This window comes from Trichomycterus rosablanca, chromosome 20 (genome assembly GCF_030014385.1).
Source record: "Trichomycterus rosablanca isolate fTriRos1 chromosome 20, fTriRos1.hap1, whole genome shotgun sequence".
Taxonomy (NCBI): domain Eukaryota; kingdom Metazoa; phylum Chordata; class Actinopteri; order Siluriformes; family Trichomycteridae; genus Trichomycterus; species Trichomycterus rosablanca.
In genome coordinates, this window is record NC_086007.1 from 2,214,146 (window position 1) to 2,240,000 (window position 25,855).

At 40.0% G+C, this 25,855-nt stretch overlaps 1 protein-coding gene across 1 annotated transcript in view; it reads left to right on the top strand.

Annotated features, from left to right (window-relative positions):
- The first annotated feature begins 1,024 nt into the window (after window positions 1-1,024).
- Window positions 1,025-25,855, top strand: part of LOC134334573 (ephrin type-A receptor 4-like) — a 56,360-nt gene continuing 31,529 nt past the window's right edge. The window contains exons 1-3 of the mRNA XM_063016941.1: window positions 1,025-1,136; window positions 7,115-7,182; window positions 9,006-9,669. Of these exons, the coding sequence (XP_062873011.1) occupies window positions 1,049-1,136; window positions 7,115-7,182; window positions 9,006-9,669 (820 nt within the window). The 5' untranslated portion in view covers window positions 1,025-1,048. The remainder of the gene's footprint in view (window positions 1,137-7,114; window positions 7,183-9,005; window positions 9,670-25,855) is intronic.

Genomic DNA, 25,855 nt, shown 5'->3' on the forward strand with positions numbered 1-25,855 from the left:
AAAGTAAATAGTGTTTAGGGAGTGTTTGTGTATTAAACTCATTTAACTAACAAACTCAAGAAAGTTAGAATTTTCAAGTGAAAATTGGCCCATAAACTTCTCAAATTCTTATATATTAACATTAACATTATTAACATTAAAGTAAATAATAATTAACCTTAATGTTAACTACTATAAAATATTTTACTCTGCAATTTTTTTATTATTATTATTTTTATTATTATCATTATTATTATTATCATTATTACTATTATTAGTATTATTACTACTATTAATATTATCATTATCATTATCAATCATTCTTATTAGTAATATTATTGCTATTATTATTAATATTATTATTATCTTTATTATTATTACCATTATTATTATTATTATTATTATCATCATCATCACTATTATTATTATTTTTATTATTATTATTATTATTATCTGTATCATAATAATATTAATAATAATAATAATAATTATTATTATTATTATTATTGTTATGATCACTATTATTATTATTACTATCATTATTATTATTATCTATATCATAATAATAATAATAATAATTATTATTATTGTTATGATCACTATTATTATTATTACTATCATTATTAATATTATTGTTATGATCACTATTATTATTATTACTATCATTATTATTATTATTATCTATATCATTATTATTATTATTTTTTGTAATTATTATTATTATTTTATTATTATTATTATTTATTATTATTATTATTATTATTATCATTAGTATTCGTATTATTATTAATATTATAATGATTTGATTGACAGGTGCGTCAGTGTGAATAAGCCCCGCCCCCTCCGCACCGACAGTGTATGTTTGGTGCTGCGCTCAGATCCGAACCACAGAGCGGAGAGTGCAGAGAGAGCGAGAGACACTCACACACACACTCATCACACACACTCATCACACACACTCAGAGAGAAGAGTCCGTGTGTGTGTGTGAGAGAGAGAGAACTAGAGAGAGGAAAGAAGAGGAACTAACAGAAGGATTTAGGGGAGAAGAGCGGAGGCAGAGTGGTGCACATGGCCGGGATTATTATTATCGGTTCGGTTTTGTTGGGGATTTGTGCCGCTATTGGTCCGCTGCGGAGGAACCATCCTGCCAATGAAGGTACCTAATAACACACACACAACTTTATTTAACACTAAATACATTAACACCAACACTGTTTAATAAAGTCCAACAATGTAACACACACAACTTACTATAACACACACACTGTATTAACACCAACAGTGTTCAGTAAAGTCCAACTCTATACACACACAACTTACTATAACACACACTGCATTAACACCAACACTGTTTAGTAAAGTCCAACAGTGTTACACACACAACTTACTATAACACACACTGCATTAACACCAACACTGTTTAGTAAAGTCCAACAGTGTTACACACACAACTTACTATAACACACACTGCATTAACACCAACAGTGTTCAGTAAAGTCCAACTCTATACACACACAACTTACTATAACACACACTGCATTAACACCAACACTGTTTAGTAAAGTCCAACTCTATACACACACAACTTACTATAACACACACTGCATTAACACCAACAGTGTTCAGTAAAGTCCAACTCTATACACACACAACTTACTATAACACACACTGCATTAACACCAACACTGTTCAGTAAAGTCCAACTCTATACACACACAACTTACTATAACACACACTGCATTAACACCAACACTGTTTAGTAAAGTCCAACTCTATACACACACAACTTACTATAACACACACTGTATTAACACCAACAGTGTTCAGTAAAGTCCAACTCTATACACACACACACACAACTAACAACTAACTATAACACACACTGCATCAACATCAACATGACACATTTAATCAACACCAACACTGTTTAATAAACTCTACCAATGTTACACATACAACTACATGTAATACACACTTAATTAACAGCAACACTGTTTAGTAAACTCCAACTATATATACACACACAACTTACTAACTATAACACACACTTAATTAACACCAACATTGGTCAATAAACCCCAATGTTGCACACACAACTAACTATATTACACACTGCATTAACACCAACACTTAATAAACTCCAACTATATATATATACACACACAACTAAACGTAATACACACTTAATTAACACCAACACTGTTTAGTAAACTCCAACTATAACACACACTGCATTAACACCAACACTGGCCTATAAGGTCCAACAGTGTTAAACACTCAACTTACTAACTGTAACACACCATTACTGTTCAGTAAACGTCTGTGTTACACACACGCAACTTACTAACTGTAACCAACACTATGTAATAAACTCCACCAGTGTTACACACAGTGTTACTTTTATTAATACACACCAGTAAATATAACACAGGGTCACTGGAACTGCAGTTTATTTGGGATTGCAGGTGTTAATGCAACAATTCAAACCTTTATCCAGGTCAGTGATATATAATAATATTATTACTTTTTTATTATATTTAAGTATTGATAAGAAAATGTTTTGTGGTTTCATGTTTAATATTGTGTGAGTGTTTAATATCTTTACAGTATGTGAAATAAATAGAAAAAAATAGAAACTGTGAATTAAAACTTATAAAATAAATAAATAAATAATAATATAACAAAAGTACTGATTTTAATACACATAGAATTATGTAATATAAAAGTTTATATAAAAACTTTAATTAAAAAAATTAAGCATTTTCTTAAAACTATAGAACATATTTATTTGTTAAATACAGACATTGTGTGTGTGTGTGTGTGTGTGTGTTACACAAAATGCAAATGCAAAACATGAGTGTTGATTCAACCCAACCAAAGTGTCCCATTTAATAGTGGGGGTCAAAAATCTGAGACCACTAGTAAAAATGCTTTTATTTGCTATGTGGTATTGATAAACTTTTGCAAATTTTTATGTTTAAATCTCTGAATTTTTTTTAAAATAAAAATAATAATGTAAGTAATTTTTAGAATGTGTACATTAAAACCAAAGATGACAAATTGTCACTGTCCGGTGAACACTCGATGGGCTACTTGATGAGCCACAAAGCCCTTCTGACGTCTTGTTTTTTATGCTATATACTTTTTAGTTCAATTTCTAGATTACAGTTTTAACTCTGTCAGGCTACATAACATTGTTTATAAAATATAGTGAGTGTTTTTCATTCCTGGACCTGGATTAACACTGCTGTGTTCATTATATGTAATAATAAAGACATTCAAATGCGGATAAATACATTTCCACATATAAAACCCAGCGTACTAGAGTAAAATTTGCATTTGGTTTTCATTCCGGTCGGAGTTGGATGAGGTTAGAGAACACAGAATACTTTGGACCCATTAGGCACGTTCTAATCTTCTCTAATCTCTCTGTATATATATTATATTTCTATTTATTTACCATATACATTTGTACTAAATTAGTATTATCTGTATATAATTAAAGTTCTACAGAGTTTATGTAAAAGTTTGGACGCCCCAGTCAAATTCTGTGTTTTGCTGATTTAAAATAAAAATAAAATGACACACACACACACACACACACACAACTGTTTTTTGTGCAAAAAGCTTCTCAGGTTTGATATTTTGTGTAAAAAATAATTCGACTTCAGTTTGTTCCCTTATTCTCACAGACCAGCAAAACTTTTCTTTACGTCCCTACAAACAGCTCGTGTTCATTTACAGTGATCGAGCGTGACGCAACTATCCGGCTTCTAATTCAGCTAAATAACATTAAAACTTATTTTTCAGTGATTATTGTTTTAGTCAGTCATGCAGAGTCATTTCTCAGACTTTAGAAATGGTTTCAATCTCGGAAATAAGTAATAAAGTTAGAAAAATAATTAAAATGAGGCTTTGCTTGTTGCTGGGGTGGAAGCACTAAGGCTTTTGGACCTTTAGTGTGTGTATGTTTATAAGACAATGTGTATTATAGTGCATTCATCGTAATAAAGATAATAAGATACAGGGTGAGTTCTGATGCTCGCTTGTTTTTGTGTGTTGAACATGATGGCGAACAGGTTGAGACTGTCCTGTAAATCATCTCACACATGTGAAGTGTGTTTTGTGAATAAAAGGTTTCCGCCGTTCAAGCGTTAACATCACCCTGTATTATTATAAGCTCTAGATGTACTTCTTACTGAACCCCTGAGGTCACCAACAACAAAACTTCCCAAACCTCTGAAGCCCAGGCAGCGTAGCCTCGGTCTGTGAGTATATACACAGGTCAGATCGTTCCTAAACTCTTCCTTCTGAATCATGCAGTGGATTAATAACACGACAATTATATTATATATAAAATATTATTTCCTTTAGGTAACATATAATAATGTAAGTTTACTGCACCTAAAACTAGTTCTAGCCTTAACACAATTAACACAAAAATAAAGATTTAGAAGATATACTTTATTTGTCATATATACATATACAGGTGTCCAGTACAATGAAATTCTTTCTTCGCATATCAAAGCGCCGCCATCGTACGGCGCCCCTGGAGCAGACAGGGTTAAGGGCCGTGCTCAAGGACCCAACAGTGGCTGCATGGATTTGAGCCGCCAATCTTCCGGTTGATAGCCCAAAGATCTACCCACTAGGCTCCCCTTAATCTGGAACAAGCTTGTTTTGGTCACTCTGTGCATAGATGCCCGGGTGGCGTAGTGGCCTATTCTGCTATCTAATCTGCTATCAGTCAGACGGGCAGCTACACAGTCTGCCTATAAATGGCTGTGTGTGGGCAAGAAGTGGGGTGGACGAAGCCCTGCGATGGATTGGCAGACTGTTCAGGGTATTCCTGTTTGCGCCCTGTGTTTACTGGTTGAACCAGACCCACCACGACCCTGACCAGTATGAAGCGGTTGATGGAAATGAAATAAACTGAATCTGTGTGTGACCTGACAAGAGAACATTGATAAATATTGTTAAAACGTTTTAGTTGAATTAGATATAAGAATCTATATTAAAAATAACGTGTTTTTTTTAACAAATCCACACAATTATTGGCATCTGTGTCATTTTTATGAATAAAGTGCAATTAAAGCTTTTCCTCATATATTTATTATAACTTTGATTATTTTTACATTTATCTGAGTGTTAATGTTACTAAATCATTTATCCACATGAGAATGAGAGATGTTTGAAAGGCAAAGAATCGCAGTTGGAGACTTGCAGTCGACATGGGGCATTTTTGGGGGTCACAGAGTCTCCAGATTTACATTTACGTGCCACCTCAATGGCAACGGATTATTTGGGGGGCATACCAGAGGAAAATAATCACATGTAGTCTGTTAGATCTTACCGGAACTGGTTTCTGTAGTTGGGAAAAGACAGGGGTTACATAGACATACATGTTTTAGGGTATTTTAGACTATAGAACATCAGCGGATTATAAAGTACCAGAAGGTTTCATATAGACACTTGACTGTCTCTGCCAGGAAGCTTAAACTGGGTCATGAGTGATCATGATTTTCCAGCAGGACAGAAATCCAACATACATTCACATCCAAAAAATGGTTTGCTGAGCACAGAACTGAAAAGCCATTAAAACTGAAAAGATTCTGGACTGAGGAGCTCTCAGATTCCTTGCTCTGAATTTTTCAGTCTTATTAAGCTGATTAGGAGTAACATCAGGCTCTGTCTCATCTTCATTTAGTCAAAAAATCTGCAGACAACAATTAAAAATATTAACTCGCTCATGTTCTTAAGTTATTAAACCTTGATATAAATTCAACTCATCAGTAATTCTAATTTACTAAAGCTAATGATTTATCTGTGCTCATTAGGGTTATATGATTTAAAAGCTGCTGGAACGTGGCTAACCCTGTCCATAGTCAAGCACGATTTACGTGGGTAGGGACTTTTTTTGGACTTTTGTAGTTTCTGTGCAAGAAGTAAGCAATGCTGGACTTTTTAATTAGTATTTTATTATTAATATTATTATTATTATTATTATTATTATTAATAGTAGGAGTAGTAGGAGTATTATTTTTAGTATTAGTATTATTATTATACAGAAATCAATGCACAATCATATTAAAGTCATTTTATTTTAGTATTATTATTACTATTAAAATACAACTATAAAAATGCACAATCAAATTAATAAGTAATTTTATTTGATTAATATTATTATTATTATTACAGTTATTATTATTATTATTATTATTATTAAAAATACAATTCTAAAAATACAATGCACAATTATGTTAAAAAGTCATTTTATTTTATTAATATTATTATTACATTATTATTATTATTGCAGTTATCATTATTATAATTATAATTATTATTAAAGGTACAATTATAAAAATTCAATGCACAATTATATTAAAAAGTCATTTTATTATTATTATTACTATTAAAATACAACTATAAAATTCACAAATTAAAAAGTAATTTTATTTTATTTATATTATTATTATTACATTATTATATTATATTGCAGTTATTATTATTATAATTATTAAAATTATTGTTTATTGTTGTTATTACTATTCATATTATTAAAAATACAATGCACAATTTTATTAAGACATTTTATTTTTATTATTACATTTTTATTATTATTGTTATTACAATTACTAGTATCATAAAAATACAGTTCACAGTTATATTAAAAAGTCATTTTATTCTTATTATTATGATTACTATTTGATTATTAATACATTATCATCAGCATTATTATCAGCCTTATTATTACCTGTATTATTATTATTATTAATAATAAATAATACATTAAATAAATTACCTTTGCCTGTCATGGCTTATTTTGCCCTAATATGTGTTCAGGACTTAAGATAAAAAGATTTTTTAACTCTGCTGTTAAATAAAATATTAAATGAGTTCTAAACAGGGTGTTTTAGCATTGTACATTATTATTCCCTAAATCAAAGATTTTTAGGCTCAATATTAAACGTTTTCTCAGATATCCCAGACACTCGGTTCAGGCCGTATGTGAATTGTTCTTTAGCTCGGACTCCCTGCTGAACTGTTGAGTGGTTCGTCCACAACAGATCAGAATCACAGCCTGATCTCTTCCTGTCTTCTCGGTTTCAGTGTTTTTTTTTATTCTTATTTCAGTAACGTTGCTGGATTCCAGAACCGTGCAGGGAGAGCTGGCGTGGGTAGCGAGTCCGTCTGAAGGAGGGGTGAGTATTTAAGAACCATCTCTCTCTCTCTCTCTCTCTCTCTCGCTCTCTCTTTTCCCCCTTTTTTGTCTGATGGGAATTCGGATAGCTAGGTTACTGCGACAAGCGTCAGGTTTCCTAAATAGTGCAAGGAGACAGAAATGCTCTTTGTTGGGAAACTTTATCCCTCAACTTCCAAAAAAAGGGGATGAATGGGGGGGTTGGCAACACTAAAACTGTGAGCGGGTTCGTGTGTGCACCTCTGAAAGAAGGTTCTTCTGATCTGGGAGGTCACTGGGTTCTGTCTGATATGTATGCTCGCTCGGTGGCAGGAATGGTCGGCTTCTACGACAGATATTCCAAATAAAAGAGAGCTGAACCATCGTCCACTGCTGGTCGCAGCCACGTGATCCGGTTCTTATGGAAATGATCGGCTGGTCGCGCTCTCTGATCACCTGTGTGATTGATAGCTCTTTGGCAGCGACAGAGGGGGGCATTCATCTCTAAATATGGCCAATTAGCTCCTTTCTGCTCGCGGCCTGCTATCGCTGGAGTGGAAAGCTTATCAGTAACTCGCTCCACTGGCCCCCAGTCCACACAGGACACACTGAATTACCCCCTCAGACCGAGCTCCAGATCGGTTTCATGCCCATTGTCTCTTCATTGCTCAATTGCCAGTGCAATTTATTGAATGATTAGTATTTATCATAATACAGATTTCAGCTTGGTCGCAGATGCTAACAAAGTCGGCAATATTGCCCAAAAATCTATCAAATATACAACTGATTAGTAACCAACAAACCAGTCATCAAAGACACAGTTTAATATAACGTGCAACCAATCAATTCAAATATGACCCGTCATCCATCCATCAAGTCAACCCATCAACCAACAAACCAGCCACAAAACCAGTTAGCCCATCAACAGACATACTAACCATCTATTAACCATCTAAATAACCAAATAACAAGCTGATCACACAAATAACCGACCAGTTAACCAACAAATAAACCAGCCAGCCAGCCAGCCAAAAAAAACAGTTAACCCATCAACAGCTATACCAACTGTCCATTAAAACAACCAAATAACAAGCTGATTACTTAAATAACCAACCAATTAACCAGCAAACAAACATACCAGCCAAATAACCAGTTAACACATGCATATAACCAGTTAGACCGATAGACAGATAGATAGACAGACAGACAGGCATCGAATAGATAGATCGACAGATAGACAGACAGACAGACATACAGATAGATAGATAGATAAAATAGAAAGATAGATAGACAGATAGACAGACAGACAGACATACATACAAACAGACAGACAGATAGATAGATAGATAGATAGATAGATAGATAGATAGATAGATAGATAGATGATAGATAGATAGATAGATAGATAGATAGATAGACAGACAGACAGACAGACAGACAGACAGACAGACAGATAACTGAAGTCTGTTATTCACAAAAGTATTCAGACCCTTTGCTGTGGGTCAAGGTTCTGGACAGTGCAGGACACTGGAGTTTATTTAAACTGAGCTTTTCTTCGTTTCTTTATAGAGCTTGCTTTAAGCTGGAACAGGAAAGGGCCTTCCCTAAACTGTTGCTGCAAAGTCAGAAGCATATCATTTCCTTTGCATATTTGATTAAACCTGTTAGCAGCTGTTGTGGCCGAAACACATGAATTATGAAAATGAAAAATTAGAAGGGGTGTAATTGCTGTCAAAGGGGCGTCCACAGATTATTGAACAGGGTCTGAATACTTTTGTAAAAAAAGACATTTAAGTTTTATTTCATATGATTTTTATAACTTAATTATTATCTTATAATCTGCAGTGGGAGGAAGTGAGCATCATGGATGAGAAGAACGTGCCCATCAGGACGTACCAGGTGTGTAACGTCATGGAGGCCAGTCAGAATAACTGGCTGCGTACACACTGGATCGAGCGCGGCCCCGCCCAGCGTATCTACGTGGAGATCAAGTTCACGCTTCGCGACTGTAACAGTCTGCCGGGGGTCACCGGCGCCTGTAAGGAGACCTTTAACCTCTACTATCTGCAGTCGGACTCGGGCGGCGAACGCGGGGTCCCCGAGCGCCATTTCGCCAAGATCGACACGGTGGCCGCCGACGAGAGCTTCACCCAGGTGGACGTAGGCGACCGGGTCATGAAACTCAACACGGAGGTGCGGGAAGTGGGCGCGCTCAACCGGCGGGGGTTCTACCTGGCCTTTCAGGACGTGGGGGCGTGCGTGGCCCTGGTGTCTGTGCGGGTGTTTTATAAGAGGTGCCCGCTGGCCGTCAGGAACCTGGCGCGCTTCCCCGATACGGTGGCGGGCGCGGATGCGTCCGCGCTGGTGGAGGTGCGTGGCGCGTGCGTGGAGCACTCGGAGGAGCGCCAGGTACCCAAGATGTACTGCGGCGCCGACGGAGAGTGGCTGGTGCCCATCGGAACGTGTCTGTGCCAACCTGGCTATGAGGAGCGGAATGACCGGTGCCAAGGTAAGATGATCCTTCTGTCAGATATTCATCCCTCAAGATTCTGAGCCTTTTGATCTTGTGATATTCAGATTGTGTAGCAGCAGAAGTGTTATGTATCATGTGAAAATACACACACACACACACACACACACACACTGAGCACAGCAGTGATATATCAGAACTACAGTGTGTGTTACTGTAAATGACAGAGGGATGAAGAACGAGTGGAGCTCGTTTGCTAGCTGTTTGCGTGTTTCCTCCTGTTGTTCTCTTTATTATCTGAGGTGTTATCAGCAGAGAGAGCTCAGCAATTCAGGGCGACATGACGGGCGCAATAGAGACGCAACGAAACATGGAGAGAGAGCGAGAGAGAGAGAGCTGATGATGTGATGAGATAGAGAACATGGCCTTGAGAAGAAAGAAGCGTAACTCAGTTAGTCATGGTGTACGATTCAATGGTTTCCTTACTGTCAGCTTTAAAAAAAAATCCCCAGATCTTTATACTGCAGAATTTATAAATATGTCAGAGATAGGGGGCGCTTGGGTGGTGCAGGGGTGAAATACGGTAGCCTGTTGCTGGGATGCAGGGTTCAGTTCTCTACACGTTCATGATGTATGTTAGTGTATAGAAAGGTTTTGTCTGGATTACAACTTTAGCGCTCTTTCACTGAGTAAGTGCATAAACCGGCACATGGATGAGCAAGTACACATACAGAGTACATACAGAGTACATATGTAGTACATACAGAGTACTACTAGTACATGTAGAGTACATACATAGTACATATAGTACATATGGAGTACATACAGAGTACATACAAAATACAGAGTACATATAAAGTATGTACATATACAGTACGTATAATGTACATATAGAAAACATATAGAGTACATTTAGAGTACTACTAGTACATAAAGAGTACATACATAGTACATACAGAGTACATACAGAGTACTACTAGTGCATATAGAGTACATACAAAATACATAGAGTACATATAAAGTACATATAGAGTACATACAAAGTACTACTAGTACATATAGAGTACATAAAGAGTACACACATAGTACAAATGGTACATATGGAGTACATATAGAGTACATACAGAGTACTGCTAGTACATACAGAGTACATATAGAGTAAATATGGAGTAAATATAGTGTAGACACAAGTAGAAACAACCAAATTCTGTGCTAAACCATCAAAAGAAACCATGGAGAGCTGGAGAGGAGTAGTCTTATATTTTCTGTAGGGGTGTGTAAACTTTTTTCACTTATAAAATCAATAAAATACAGAATGTACTCAGGGGTGTTAATACTTTAGTATAAACGACAGTGAGGCTCTTACTTAAACACACACAGGAACTTTCTCCAGGCTTCGGGTCTCCATGGCAGTGATGAGGGATAACCAGCCCTGACCTCTGATCCTACAGGTTAAAGGTCAGAGGTGGCGCTCTCTCTCGGTTTTGGGGTGCCGTTCTCCTGACCCGTTTGATGTTCCTCTGTGTTCTTAGGTGTGTTTGTGCACGCCTGATGTTTGAAGTTCTCCTCGTTGGAGGAGGAGGAGGAGGAGAAGTCAGAGCTCAGATTAGTTGTAATTCACTAAATGGAGTTTTATGGTTTAAAGCTCGATGCCAGGCAGAAATCTGGACCAGGACTCGATAGCTCCGGCACGGCGACGTGGGCTGGAGATGGATGGACTGAGGCTTGGTTGGGGTGGGTTTGGGCTGTTAGTGTTTCAGGGAAGTTTGGGGTGGGGGTCCGGTTGTGGGTTTGGGGGAGAAGAGGGGAAGAGCTTGAGGTTGAAGGTCTCCGGTTCCTCCATCCATCTCCTGCCTGTTAGCTGACAGCGCAGGAGGAGAAATTTATTAAGACATCAAAACTGTGACAGCTGGGGTCCGACGGGGCACTTCGGGGGGCACTGCGAGGGCACCGTCGTGACTCCCTCATGGGAGAACCGAAGAGTTTGCTTTGATGTTCGTTTGTCTTTTAAAGAAACTTTACTCTGTTCTTTCAACACTTGAAAAATGGTCCATGGAGATAAAAAGCCTTTACAGCTTTTATTTATCAATTCTTTATTTATTTTTTCCTCATTTTCATCCACTCCAGTCGTGTCCAGTCGTACCTTATCTCTTTCTTATTGATTCCTCAGAAGGTTGCCAGTTCAAGTCCCACCCCTGCCAACTTGCCACTGTTGGGCCCCTAAGCAAGGCCCTTAACTCTCACTTGCTCAGTCATAATTGTAAGTCACTTTGGATAAAAACGTCTGCTAAATGCCGAAAGTGTAAATGTAAATGTATTTAGTGTCCAGGCTTCACATCTATACGTGGCTACTGGTCAGACCGAGGCTTTCATCAGTCGTAGCTTGGTGATGGTGCTAACTGACCTGATTTTGTTTTCCCTTGTCAATTTGACCATCAATGCCATGCACATTTCTATTCTTGCCTTCACGTCACTTCACTCTACTTCCAAAATATTAAAACTCATATATTAATACTAATAAAACAATATCTGTAGCTGTGAAAACATCGATAGAAATGACACACCAGTGTGTTAGTGTGTTCCTAGAAGGAACCGAACCCTGTGTTTTCCAAAACTGTAATTGTTCTGGTTTTCCACCCACACGCTCCTAAACCCGCACATAACCCTGGATTACCAGGCTTTACATTTTTGACAGGTGGGTTTTACCGAACGCATTAATTCCATCAGTCGACCAAAAAAGAAGTATTGTTTAGCACGGCGGCCTGTCGTCTCATGCCTGAATCGTTCAGGAACACAAATGCACTCGGAAATAACGTTCGTCTGAACCTACACACACAAGAACTTCTGTTCGCGTCCTAACAGCAGGTTCGAATCCTAATCTTACAGCAGGTTCGAATCCATCATTAGTGTAACAGATCTGACAGCTCAGTACAGCAATATTTATAAACCAGCACAGAAAAGAGCAGAACGACTTTGTGGGAGCTTCAGGGTTGTATCGTTATCGTTTAACGTCCTCTCACTGTTTATTTTGTCAAGTCAAATGTATCTGAGTTACGCTTTTTACAGTAAACATTGTCTCAAAAGCAACTTTACAGAATCCAGGACCAAAAACTCCCTGCTGAGCAGCCGAGAGCAACAGTGGCAAGAAAACCCCTCCCAAATATTAATAAGGAGGAAACTTAGAAAGGAACGCCGTCCAGATTTAGTCATTTGACGTGTTTTATTACATATTCTAAAAGTACATTAGGTGAGCAAACACGAAGTAAATGCTAAAGAACAGTCAACGTACAGAAATCAAGAAACTGTGATGTCATAAAACGTCCAGCAAAGAAATATTACCTGACCTCCTCCAGTCCAATTCTACCTTTAAATTTGTTTTAATATCGGTTAACGTCACGTCATGTCACAACACCGTCATGTCTTCGTGACGGATGGCTGCACGGATGGGTCAGCTTTCTCCACTGCCCTCTGTCTCGTGTCCTGGTCACCGTCATGGTGAATCCAGTTTGCCCGGAATCACAGTGCGCCAATCCATCTCGGGGACTCGGACCCTCAGGATTGGCTTGTGCTGGTGATGGTGGATATGGCAGTGATGGTCAAACTGACAAGAATATTAAAAATCTAATCAATTAGCACCATCAACAAGCTACGATTGATGAAAATCTCGGTCTGGCCAGTAGCCACGTATGGATGTGAAGCCTGGACACTAAAGAAAGAAGAAAAAAGACTCGATGAAGATAACGACCACTGAGCAGGTGAATGAGACGGCCAGAACAGAAAACCCTTAACCTTTACATGCAGGTCAGATCCTTTTAATTTGGCTACTGCGCCACTACATCAAGGCGCAGAATTGTGAAGAATGTTCTAAAACTGTGACCTTACGTTTGTCTGGTTATGCAGGAACACATAAAAACACTGCACACACACACACACACACACACACACACACACACACACACACACACACACAAGCTCCTCAGTGTATTACATAAAGTGTATTAAAGTTAGCATGCGGGCTAATAAATCCATCATTTATGTGTAGGAGTTACTTTCATTCCCTTTAAAATAAACGTTTTATGAAAGCAGCGGTAAAATAATCCCGGCTGATATACAGCATGTAAAAACAGGCACGGTAAAGATTCCTCGTGTCCCCTGAAAAAAGCAAAACAAACCTGTCCAAGTTTAAAAAGCTGAAGAATGCATTATCTTCATGGACAAGCATTATTTTAATGGTGAAAAAAGGAACTGGACTAGTAATCATAAGGTCACTGGTCATTAGGGACGTAACACTCTACCCACGATGCGATGCGATTCACGATACTGGGTTCACGATACTGAAATTGAACACAAGTTTCCTTTTATTATTTCTCTTAAAAAAAGAAAATAAAATACTTTATTTGTGATTATCTTTTATTTATCTAAATAACGAATGCCCTTTTATTTCTGAGGTAGGTACAAACTATGCAAAACAATTTTGAATTAAGCCCAATTTGCCTGAAAAACCCCGAATCTGGCAACCAGGCGTATAGCTCCAGTGACGTCAACCAGGCGAGGTGTATAGCGCCAGCGCCCACTGCTGTTTAAAGTGAATATCGATTCATTTTACATGTCAAATCGATTTAAATCGTGGAATTTTTTAATCGGTTATTAACTGTCTTGTGGTGCATCGTTGCGTCCCTACTGGTCACTGCCAGGTTTCCACTGTTGGGCCCTTGAGCAAGGCCCTTAACCTTTAATTGCTTAGACAGTATACTGTCACAGTACTGTAAGTCGCGTCGGATAAAAAGCGTCTGCTAAATGCCGAACATGTAAATGTGCATGTATGTTAATCATTACAGACCTGCGTCCTCTTGTAACATTACTCTACAGACACACTATATGACCAAAAGTATTTGGACGCCTGACCATGAGCTTGTCGGACATCCTGTTAAAAAACAAACGTTTTTTTATTAAAATAGTGATCTCTAGGGATCTCGTTGTGATCTTTTCTGAGAAGGCGTCCCATACAATTTTGAAGTATTGTCTGTGGGAATTTGTGCCCATTCAGTCAAAAGAAAAGAGAATTAGGGACTGAGGTCAGGGCTCTGTGCAGGACACTGGAGTTTCTTTAAACCGAGCTTTTCTTAATGCACAGGGGCACAGTCATGCTGGAACAGGAAAAGACCTTCCCTAAACTGCTGGTGCAAAGTGGAAGCATATAATTTCCTTTGTATAACTGAATTATTACAACATTCAGTACTTAGAAGGGGTGTCCGAATACTTTTGTCCGTATAGAGTACTTGCTGGTTAATAAATACCCTGGTAAACTAGCATGTGTGAAAGTGGCTTTAGGTATCATTACCGAAGTGCTGAGAGGGTTTTTTTCGGGTCCGGTTGTCGCCCGGCGCTCTCTGCTAGCTTCCCTCTCTCATCAGCAGCTGTCATTACTAGCCGCGCTGCGCTAACACGCGTCTAACGTTACAGCGGCGAGAAAATCATTTCCTTACTGTCAGCGCTCATTACCAGTCTGTGCCGAGTCATAAGAGCGGACGCTTTAGCGCCGAACCTACACAAGGCGCAGGGCCCGTTCCACTCATTTGGCCGGCACAGCTGCCCACCCCCCCCGTCCCTCCGCGTCCCTCTTCATCCCGCCGTCCCTCGCTCTCTCTGTGTGAAGTGGGAGACGATGGACGGCTGAAAGGCGGGAGAGTGAGTGGATTAGCATGTCAAAAGCTGCTGAATTAATGGATTCTTTCTCTGGCTCTGTCCTCCTTTGGTCTTTCTCAGCCTCTCTCCATCTTTATTTTGCACGGAGAGGGAACGCCGTGGCCAGGCAGAGGGGGAAAAAAATCCGAAAATAAAACAGTGAGAGACAAAGAAGCTGGGAAATGGAGGGAAACGTTACGAGACATTAAACCCCCGAAATGCTGTCGGCTTAGACGGAAATCTTCATACAAACCTTGAGCTTCACACACGTCTTTATTTACGTCGCACCGATTCTGAAACGGAACTTCTCATCACTGTTGCAGTAGTTCTGCTCTGTGTTTTTATTATTATCATTATTATTTTATTATTATTAAACTTTTTTTGGACCCTGGGCGGCACGGTGGCTCAGTGGGTATCACTGTCGCCTCACAGCGAGAAGGTCCTGGGTTTGATCCCCAGGCGGGGCGGTCCGGGTCCTTTCTGTGTAGAGTTTGCATGTTCTCCCCGTGTCTGTGTGGGTTTCTTCCGGGAGCTCCGGTTTCCTCCCACAGTCCGAAAACATGCAGTCAGGTTAATCGAAGACACTGAATTGCCCTATAGGTGAATGGGTGTGTGTGTGTGTGTCTGCCCTGCGATGGACTGGCGCCCCGTCCAGGGTGTTACTGTGTGCCTTGCGCCCATTGAAAAGCTGGGATAGGCTCCAGCACCCCCCCCCCTTGCGATTGGATATAAATACAATATAAATTGGATATAAATTGGATAAGCAGATAAGAAAATGAATGAATGAATGAATGAATGAATGTTTTTGGACCCTGTGCGAAAACAGGAGCCCGACGTTAATTAAATAAACAAATAAAGACAAAACAAACCTGTACACAAACACCCCCTTGTGGAGGCTTTACGTTACATCTTGTAAACACAGTGGGACCAGATTGCCACTGTTTTTATTAATTACGGATATTTCATTTGTGTTTTCAGTACTTCTTTGTGGTTATAACAGCCTCCGCTCTTTTTCCCAGTTTTTTTCTCCAAATCTAGTCATATCCAATTACCCGATCGATAAGGTTGCTGACCGCTTTGACTTAACACACGCAACATTCAGCACATTTGCAGTGTATGGAGATCCGTATCATGCACGGAGTGTCACGGACCGATCTCATTATCCCCCGTCTCTGTGCAGACGCCATCAACCAATCAGCAGAGGTCGTAATTGCAGCAGTCATGAAGAATCCCTATCTGGAACCCTCAGCACTCTCACTCTCAGACGAGCCAGTCATTGTCCATATAGGCGTCCGGCCTGCCGGTAGCACAGCTTCGGACAAGTTTAAGTGGTCAGCTTTGTTTCACCTAGCCTCCACTTGATTTATTTGTTTATCCACATTGGACTACAAGCTTGCAGTCAGCGTTCCAGTTCATCCTAAAGATTTATAAAGTTGGGTTGAGGACTGGGACTAACTGATGCCACAAAAGGGGAAGTGTATAATTTATTTGATATTTGAATTTAGTACAGCAGTACCTTGAAACTCGACGTTAATTGGTTCTGGAAGTGGCGTCAAGTTTATAAGACGTTGAGTTTCAAGGTGTTTTTTCCCATAAGGATGTTTGGGAAACCTGTTAATGCGTCCATGGTCCCGTGGAGCTGCAGATATTTTAAGCTGATGTAAAATACACTGAAAATAACACAAATATAATATAAAAAACACTAAAATCCAAAATCCAATTGAAAAACTAAATAAAAAATAAAACCTTCACTTTAGCTTTACTTCTTTATTGTTTCCTTACACTTCTTAATCGTGGAGATTCTTAATCTTGATCTTCACAGCTCGAGTTTAAGGGTACAAATTTTGCGACGAAGGGCGTCGAGTTTTAAAGATTTCGAGTTTAGGGGACGTTGAGTCACAAGGTACGACTGTACTTGATGGATTTTATCTGCTAGTTCTGCAGAATGTAAATCTGTGTGGCTGAAACACCTGAACTGGATAATAAGGAGGGTGTCCGTATACTTTTGGCCACACAGTGTAGGAGATGAAAGGTGGGGATCCTGCCAGATTGGACAACAGAGAGAGAGAATGAGAAAGCGAGAGGATGGTTGAGGGTTTGGAGAGAGTGTTTTTGTATGCCTTTAATCTGTTGACAGACACCATTGAAAGGGTTCGCTCTCGCTCTCTCCTGCTCTCTCGCTCTTTCTCTCTCGCTTGCTCTTGCTCTCTCTCTCTTGCTTAGTCTCTCGCCCGGTAATCTATTTCACTCTACCTCAGTTGCTCTCTCCTGGTCACTTGCTCGTCTCTCAGTTCAGTTCAGTCATCTCTCTCTTTTTTCCTCTCTCTCTCTCTCTCTCTCTCTCTCTCTCTCTCTATCGCGTGAGCGGAAGTGAGTGTGTAAGCGGGTGAGCGGTGTGTGAGCGAGCGTGCTTGGCTGTTTGCCGGGTGAGTGAGTTTCTTCTTTTTTCTATCTTTTCTATCTTTGCTGGGTATAATCAATAGAAATTGTGTCACGAACAGGGAACGGTGTAGATGTTGTGAGCGCGAGTTGCGCGCGTGTAGCGTGTGTAACGCCGGTTGTTGCGGCTGCCGGCTTATTGCCGGTTGCCATGGCGGCGACGGAGAAAGTTCGGTTTGAACAACTTTCCCGTAAACACGGAATTAAAATCGCTCCCGGGGTTAAATGTACAGTGGAGGAGTGCAGCTTGGCTGTGGGGGAGGTTGTTGGGTATGACAGTATTATTTCTGCCTCTAGGATGAACAGGGCTGTGGTTATCTTTTTGGATAGCACTGACAAGGCTAACACCATGGTTCAGAATGGGGTTGTTATTCAGGGTACATTTACACCTGTAGTGCCCCTCATACGTCCTGCAAAAAAAGTTACACTGTCCAATGTCCCACCTTTCATTAAAGATGAAGTGTTGACTGCAGAGTTAGCACGTTATGGTCAGATCGTTTCTCAAATGAGAAAAATCCCTCTTGGTGCCAAATCTCCCCTGTTGAAGCATGTCATCTGTTTTAGACGCCAAATTTTCATGGTTTTAAAAAGCGGTATTGATGAGCTGAATGTGGCATTTAAGTTCAGGATTGATGCTTTTGAGTATGTGGTTTTTGCTACTTCAGACACAATGAAATGTTTTGGGTGTGGACAAGAGGGGCACTTAAGGCGTTCTTGTCCCTCAGAGGCAGATGAAGGCACCTTACATGCCTCTGGCCCTGCGTCTGAGGGTGGTGGTATGCCCGGCACTGCTGATGGGCCCGGGCCTGAGACTGACCCTGAAACAGTGGAGGGGGCTGAGGCGATGGCTGGGCCTAGTGGAGTAGGGGGCAGTGAGATAGGTACCAGGGTTGATAGTTGCAAAAGTGATGTAACCTCAAACGTACAGACTCAGGATGGGGATGAGGGGGGAGCAGTTGAGTCTGTTGCTGAAGACAGTCCTGTGAACAGTAATGTACATATGGAGCAGGAGTGTTCTGGGTTTCAGATTAAGAACATTACTGAAGCTGGGGCAGGACTAGATGCTATCGATACTGCTCAACTGATTGTGGAAGGGGAGGGAATGGAGACAAATACATTGGCGGAGGACCCTGTTTTCAGAATACCATTGGGAAAAAGGAAAATGAGGGCTAGAGCTCGTGGGCAAAAAGGGAAGGCACAGAGCGAGAAGGACAAAGAGAACCCCGGTTCTGGCTCTGGCACCCTTGATGACTCAGACAGTGATCTGTTAGATATGAAAAGTCAACGGAGTAGGAGGAGTGCATATGCTTTTGAAAAAATTAGGTTTTTTCTTCATAAAACTAAGAACATGAAAGGTGTCGTGGTGGAAGAATATTTTCCTGATCGCAAACATTTTATTGACTCAGTACAAACTTTTATGAGAAGTGAGGGTGAATGTCAGTTTACTGCACAAGAAATTTATAGACTAAAGAAAATTGTGTTAAAACTGAAACTTGAACTTCAAAATGACACTGGATTTGAAACCTCATAGTTTTTTTCTGCCTCTTATTGTGTTACTGCTTGTGTTGTGCAAACTTTTTATTTTTTATGAGTAGGATAAGGGTGGGCTCTTTGAATCTGAATGGGGCACGGGACATACAGAAAAGAGCACTGCTTTATGAGCTCATCAGGCAGAAAAAGATTGACATTATGCTTATTCAGGAGACACACAGTGACGGGGCTAATGAAGTAGATTGGAAAAAAGAGTTTGAAGGGGAGGTTCTTTTGAGCAATATGAGCTCAACTAGAGGTGGAGTAGGGATCTTATTTGCGAAGCACTTTTTGCCAATTGCTTATGAGGTTGAGCAGGTGATGGAGGGGAGGTGTATGGTGGTGCGTGCTCAGTTTGAGCTTTTTAAGGTTGTTTTTGTTAACATTTATGCTCCCACAACTGGGGTTGAAAGGGTTGTTTTTCTTAACACAGTCAGTACAGCGCTGCAGAAGTGCAGCTCTGAGGAATTTCTGTTTATGGGGGGTGATTTTAACTGCACGGAGGATGACACTCTAGATAGGAATCATTCTGAACCTCATGCTGCATCCCAGCGTGCTCTTCGTGAGTCCCTGAAGACTCACAGCTTGTGTGATGTTTGGAGGGCTCTAAATCGGAACACTAGACAATATACATGGACACATGCAAGAGAGGGTTTTGTGACAATGGCCAGGCTGGATCGTTTTTATTGTTTTAAGCACCATCTTAATACTGTTAGAAGTTGTGTGATTACTCCTGTGGGTTTTTCAGATCACTGCATGGTATTATGCTCCATCTTTATTGCAAATCTTAAACCCAAGAGTGCTTATTGGCATTTTAATACTTCACTACTGTGCGATACGAATTTTAAAAAAGCTTTTACTGTTTTTTGGAATAGTTTTAAATTGCAAAAACAATGTTTTCATGACCTACGAGAGTGGTGGGATTATGGAAAAGTACAAATAAAGCAACTATGCCAACAATACACCTTCAATGTTTCAAGGTACATTACTCAGTCTATGAAAGACTTGGAAAAAGACATTGTAGACATACAACGACAGATGGACTCCAATAGAGACCAAAGTCAAGTCGGAGTTCTTAAATCTAAAACTTCTGCTCTTAGAGACCTGTTGGACGTCAAGGCACAGGGGGCTCTGGTCCGCTCTCGTTTTCAGAGCCTGACACAAATGGATGCCCCATCCAAGTTTTTCTTTAGTCTGGAAAGGAGAAATGGTCAAAGCCATTTCATTCACTCTCTGCGCTCTGAAGACGGGCAGGAACTGACAGAGCCAACAGAGATCCGTAAGCGGGCTGTACGGTTCTATGCTGAACTGTACAGAAGTGATTACAGGGAAAATGGAGAACTGGCTGATGGTTTCTATGCAGGGTTGCAGAGGGTCTCAGAACGCTCCAGTGAGATACTGGAAAGGCCGCTTGGTAGGCAAGAGCTCTATGCTGCTTTACAGAGCATGGAGGGTGGCACTGCCCCAGGCATAGATGGCCTTCCAGTGGAGTTTTTCAAGACTTTTTGGACGGAGCTGGGTGCTGATTTGCTAGCCGTACTAAATGAGAGTCTGGCTGATGGTTCCCTGCCTTTGAGCTGTAGGAGGGCTGTCATCACCCTGCTTCCTAAAAAGGGTAACCTGCAGGACATTAAGAACTGGAGGCCAGTAAGTCTTCTGTGCACGGATCTCAAGATCTTCTCTAAAACCCTGGCTAACAGACTAAGGGAAGTGATGGGGCAGGTCATTCACCAGGACCAGACATACTGTGTGCCTGGCAGGTCCATCAGGGATAATGTTTGCTTGGTTAGAGATGTTCTGGAGATTTCCAGGTCTCAGGGGCTTGACTTTGGTCTCATTTCGATTGACCAGGAGAAGGCCTTCGATAGAGTTGAGCATCAATACCTATGGCTGACTCTTGAAACATTAGGTTTACGGCCATCTTTCATTAGCATGATAAAGGTATTGTACCATGACATTGAAAGTGTTTTAAAAATTAATGGTGGATTGAGTGCTCCATTCAAGGCTCTTCGGGGTATACGGCAAGGCTGTGCATTGTCTGGTATGCTCTACTCCATTGCCATTGAACCACTGCTGAGCAAGCTTCGCTCCACAATTGATGGTGTTGTTTTGGACCATGAGAAACACATTCATCACCGAATATCAGCATATGCTGATGACGTAATGGTAATGGTGAGGGGGCAGAAAGACATTGATAGTGTAGTTTCTATTGTTCAAGATTTTGGGGCTCTATCAGCAGCAAAGGTAAACTGGGCAAAGAGCGAGGCACTGGCAGTGGGGCAGTGGGCAATGGGGCTGCCTTTGCTACCAGCTGATATGGCTTGGAAAAGAGGGGGGATAAAGTACCTGGGAGTTTTCCTTGGGGATGAAGGTTCACAGCAGGCAAACTGGGATGGTGTAGTAGAAAAAATGAAAGGCCGATTAGCAAGGTGGAAGTGGATACATAGTCAAATGTCTTTTAGAGGGAGAGTGCTCGTTACTAATAATTTGGTTGCTTCAGCACTTTGGCATAGACTATCCTGTGTGGACCCTCCTGTTGGCCTGCTGTCCCGGCTGCAAGCAATTTTGGTGGATTTTTTTTGGGATCGTTTGCACTGGGTACCACAAGGTGTGCTATTCCTACCAAGGCAGGAAGGGGGGCAAGGCCTGGTGCATCTTGCTAGCAGAATGGCTGCTTTTCGTCTACAATTTCTGCAGAAATTCTTGACAGGTCCTGCAGACTTAGTGTGGAGAGAGGTGGCTAACACAATTTTACATACAGTTGATCGACTGGGTCTGGACAATGCACTATTTTTTATGGACTACAAGCAATTACACTTAAATGGATTACCCATTTTTTATCGTGGACTTTTTAAAATATGGGGATTTTTTAGGACTCAAAGGCTGGAAAACAACTCACTCCACTGGTTGCTGGAAGAGCCCTTGATTAAAGGGGCTCGTCTGGATGTGTCAAGCAACGGTATACCGGGCCTCAATCAGAGGCTATGTGCCTCAAGGATGGTAAAATTACAGGACCTGGTGGACAATGCAGGACCGGGCTTGGAGGATATCCAGGCTGTGACGGCTGTGTTAGGGCAGAGATCCATACGACACACCAAAACTATTGTTGATGCCTGGAAGGAAAAACTTTCAGTAGAAGAACTGTCAATGCTACACAACTATAGAAATGGGAGCGTAGTGCCTGACAAACGAGACCCTTTTCCGAAGACTGCTGTTACACCTAAGTTGGACAATGTTTCAGGTCCATTGTTGGAGATCTCGAACCTTCAAGACTTGGACTTCCACACTGTGTCAGGCCAGGTTTTTTACAAATGTTGTGTAAAAGTTTTTAATAAAGTAGTGTTGAATGGTCGGCCTGACACGGTGTGGAGGGACAAGTTGGGGGTGGAGATGGACAGGCGGCCTGTATGGAGAGTACTGTACAAACCACCTCTTGCAAAGAGGTCTGGTGATCTCCAGTGGAGAATTTTACATGGGGTTTTAGCTGTTAATGCGTTTGTTTCCATTATCAATCCGGAGGTCAGCGACACATGTCCATTTTGTGGGCTTAGAGAAACAGTTTTTCACTGTTTTTTAGAATGTTCAAGGCTTAACTCCCTCTTCAACACAGTGAGCTTTTTATTTCTGAAGTGTGGGGTGGCTTTTAACCCTGGAGCTTTTATCTACGGTGCTGGTTATGGTCAGAAAGATCGTATCAAATGGCAACTGCTAAATTTTATAGTTGGTGAGGCAAAATTAGCAATCTATAAATCCAGAAGAAATAAAATAGAGAACAAATCTGGTTGGCAGGTCGTACCGTTGTTCTTGGCTCTGGTGAAGTCAAGGATCACTCTTGAGTTTGGCTTCTACAGAGCTATGGGCAATGTTAAAGGTTTTGAGATGGAGTGGTGCCATAATGATATTCTCTGTAGTGTGGAGGAGGGGGAGCTAATCCTCGCCAGCCCATGGAGTTAAGTGCTTATAGGGTATTTTAATGAAATGTCTCACTGAAAGAATTTAATGTGATTGTTTATTTTATTGAATAAAAGTTTCTTTTTTAAAAAATCAAAAAAAAAAAAATCTCTCTCTCTCTCTCTCTCTCTCGCTCGCTCTCTCAGTCTCTCTCTCTGTGAGAGTGAACAATAGGTTCTGATGAGTCTCGGGCTGTTAGATGTCTATCTTAAACGGGTTGAGCCGAGGATGTAGGTGGTCTTTTTTCTGCTCTTTTTTTACCTGTCGGAGCAGAGAGAGGTGGATCAGTGGGCGTCAGGAATTCATAACATTTCTCTTTTAACACACCAGTTAAACCGAACCCAGCGTGACTTGTGATGAAGCGTTAGACTTTTAAAGCATCTTTCATGTCACCTTGGCTATGTTTGTTTTTTTTGTTCCATACATTTTAATAGCGCATTAGTTATACCATGACTGACAGGAGCTTAAAGAAGGGTTAATTCTGTCAGTAGCAAAACACAGAGCCAGACCTTGACTCCTCAATCTTTTGCTGAAGCATGTCAGCAATTATTTAATTACAGAAAATGGTACCTAGTTAACCAAATGACTTACTAATGTACCACTAACCACAAAGATAAAAAATATATATATATACATTCACAACATGATGAATTCACATTATACATTTTAATTTCAACCATATTATAGCAAAAATAAAAACAACATTCAAGAAATATTGTAAATAACTGAAAACATCCATGAAGTTGCACCATCTGAGGTCAGAAACCCTCTGAGGCTTCCCAGTGGGCAGCAAGAAGGGCCTGGGTTCGATTCTTTTCTGTGTGTTTGCATGGTTTCCTCCAACAAGTTTAAAAACATGCAGTTAGTTGGATAGGACAGGATATTGTTTGGGGTATGTATAGGATAGGATAGGATATTGTCTAGGGTATGTATAGGATAGGATTTGTGGATGGGATAAAATATTGTTTAGGGTATAGGATAGGATATTGTTTGTGTATAGGATAGGATATTGTTTAGGGTATGGATAGGATAGGATATTGTTTGGGGTATAGGATAGGATAGGATAGGATAAGATAAGATATTGTTTGTGGATAGGATAGGATATTGTTTAGGGTATGGATAGGATAGGATATTGTTTGGGGTATAGGATAGGATAGGATAGGATAGGATAAGATAAGATATTGTTTGTGGATAGGATAGGATATTGTTTAGGGTATGTATAGGATAGGATAGGATATTGTTTGGGGTATGTATAGAATAGAGATAGGATATTGTCTAGGGTATGTATAGGATAGAGATAGGATATTGTTTGGGGTTTGTATAGAATAGAGATAGGATATTGTCTAGGGTATGTATAGGATAGAGATAGGATATTGTTTGGGGTTTGTATAGAATAGAGATAGGATATTGTCTAGGGTATGTATAGGATAGAGATAGGATATTGTTTGGGGTTTGTATAGGATAGGATTTGTGGATGGGATAAAATATTGTTTAGGGTATGTATAGGATAGGATAGGATAGGATAGGATAGGATATTGTTTGTGGATAGGATAGGATATTGTTTACGGTATGTATAGGATAGAGATAGGATATTGTTTGTGGATAGGACAGGATAGAGATAGGATATTGTTTGTGGATAGGACAGGATAGGATAGGATATTGTTTGTGGATAGGACAGGATAGGATATTGTTTGGGGTTTGTATAGGATAGAGATAGGATATTGTTTGGGGTTTGTATAGGATAGGACAGCATTAGTGTAGGATAGGATAGATTTAAGATAGGGTAGGGTAGGATATTGTTTGGGGTATTTATAGGATAGGGATAGGATAGAATAGGATAAGAAAGGATGCCTTTATTTATATCATATACATACGCACAGTACAAAGAAATTCTTTTTCAGCGTGCCCCAGCTTGTTTGAGGCTGGAGCCAGAGTACCAGGGCCGTTAGGTGTGTATATTCGAGTGGCATTTGGCTGTGAGGATATTTAGGGTTGAGTGACATTTGATTGCCAACAGGTCTCAGAATTGGGGGTGCTTATGGATTAAAGGCATTTAAATATGAGCGTATTTGGGGATAGCGGGTTTATGGTTGTGGAGGTATTTTAGGATGAGAGACATTGACTGTATGTGGAACTATTTCAGGAATAAGGTGTGTTTTACTGTGGGAATGTTTAGGAATAAGAGCGTTCGGCTGTGGGGGTATTTATAGTAAAGGGGAATTCGACTGTAGGGAAATGTAAGTTAGGTGGTATTAGGGTGGGGATATTAACAGTCGGGGGGAATTCGGCTGCTATGCTGGGTGGGTGTTTGGCTGTGGGGGTATTTAAGGATGAGAAGCGTCGGACATTATTGTGAGGGGCATTTAAAAACACTTAGATTATAGTATTTTGAATTATAAATATAGCAGTTGGGGCCTTAAAATGAATAGGTTAAAAGTTCAAAGGGTAAATGTGTGTTTACCAGTGGCTGTAATCTGCGTTGTGTGTGTGTGTGTGTGTGTGTGTGTGTTCATTCCTTCACCTTAACAATGACTTTTGTATTTGAACCGAGTATTATCCAACCTCTACCAACATCCACCACCACCCTGAGTTCCCCCATTCCCACACATACACACACACA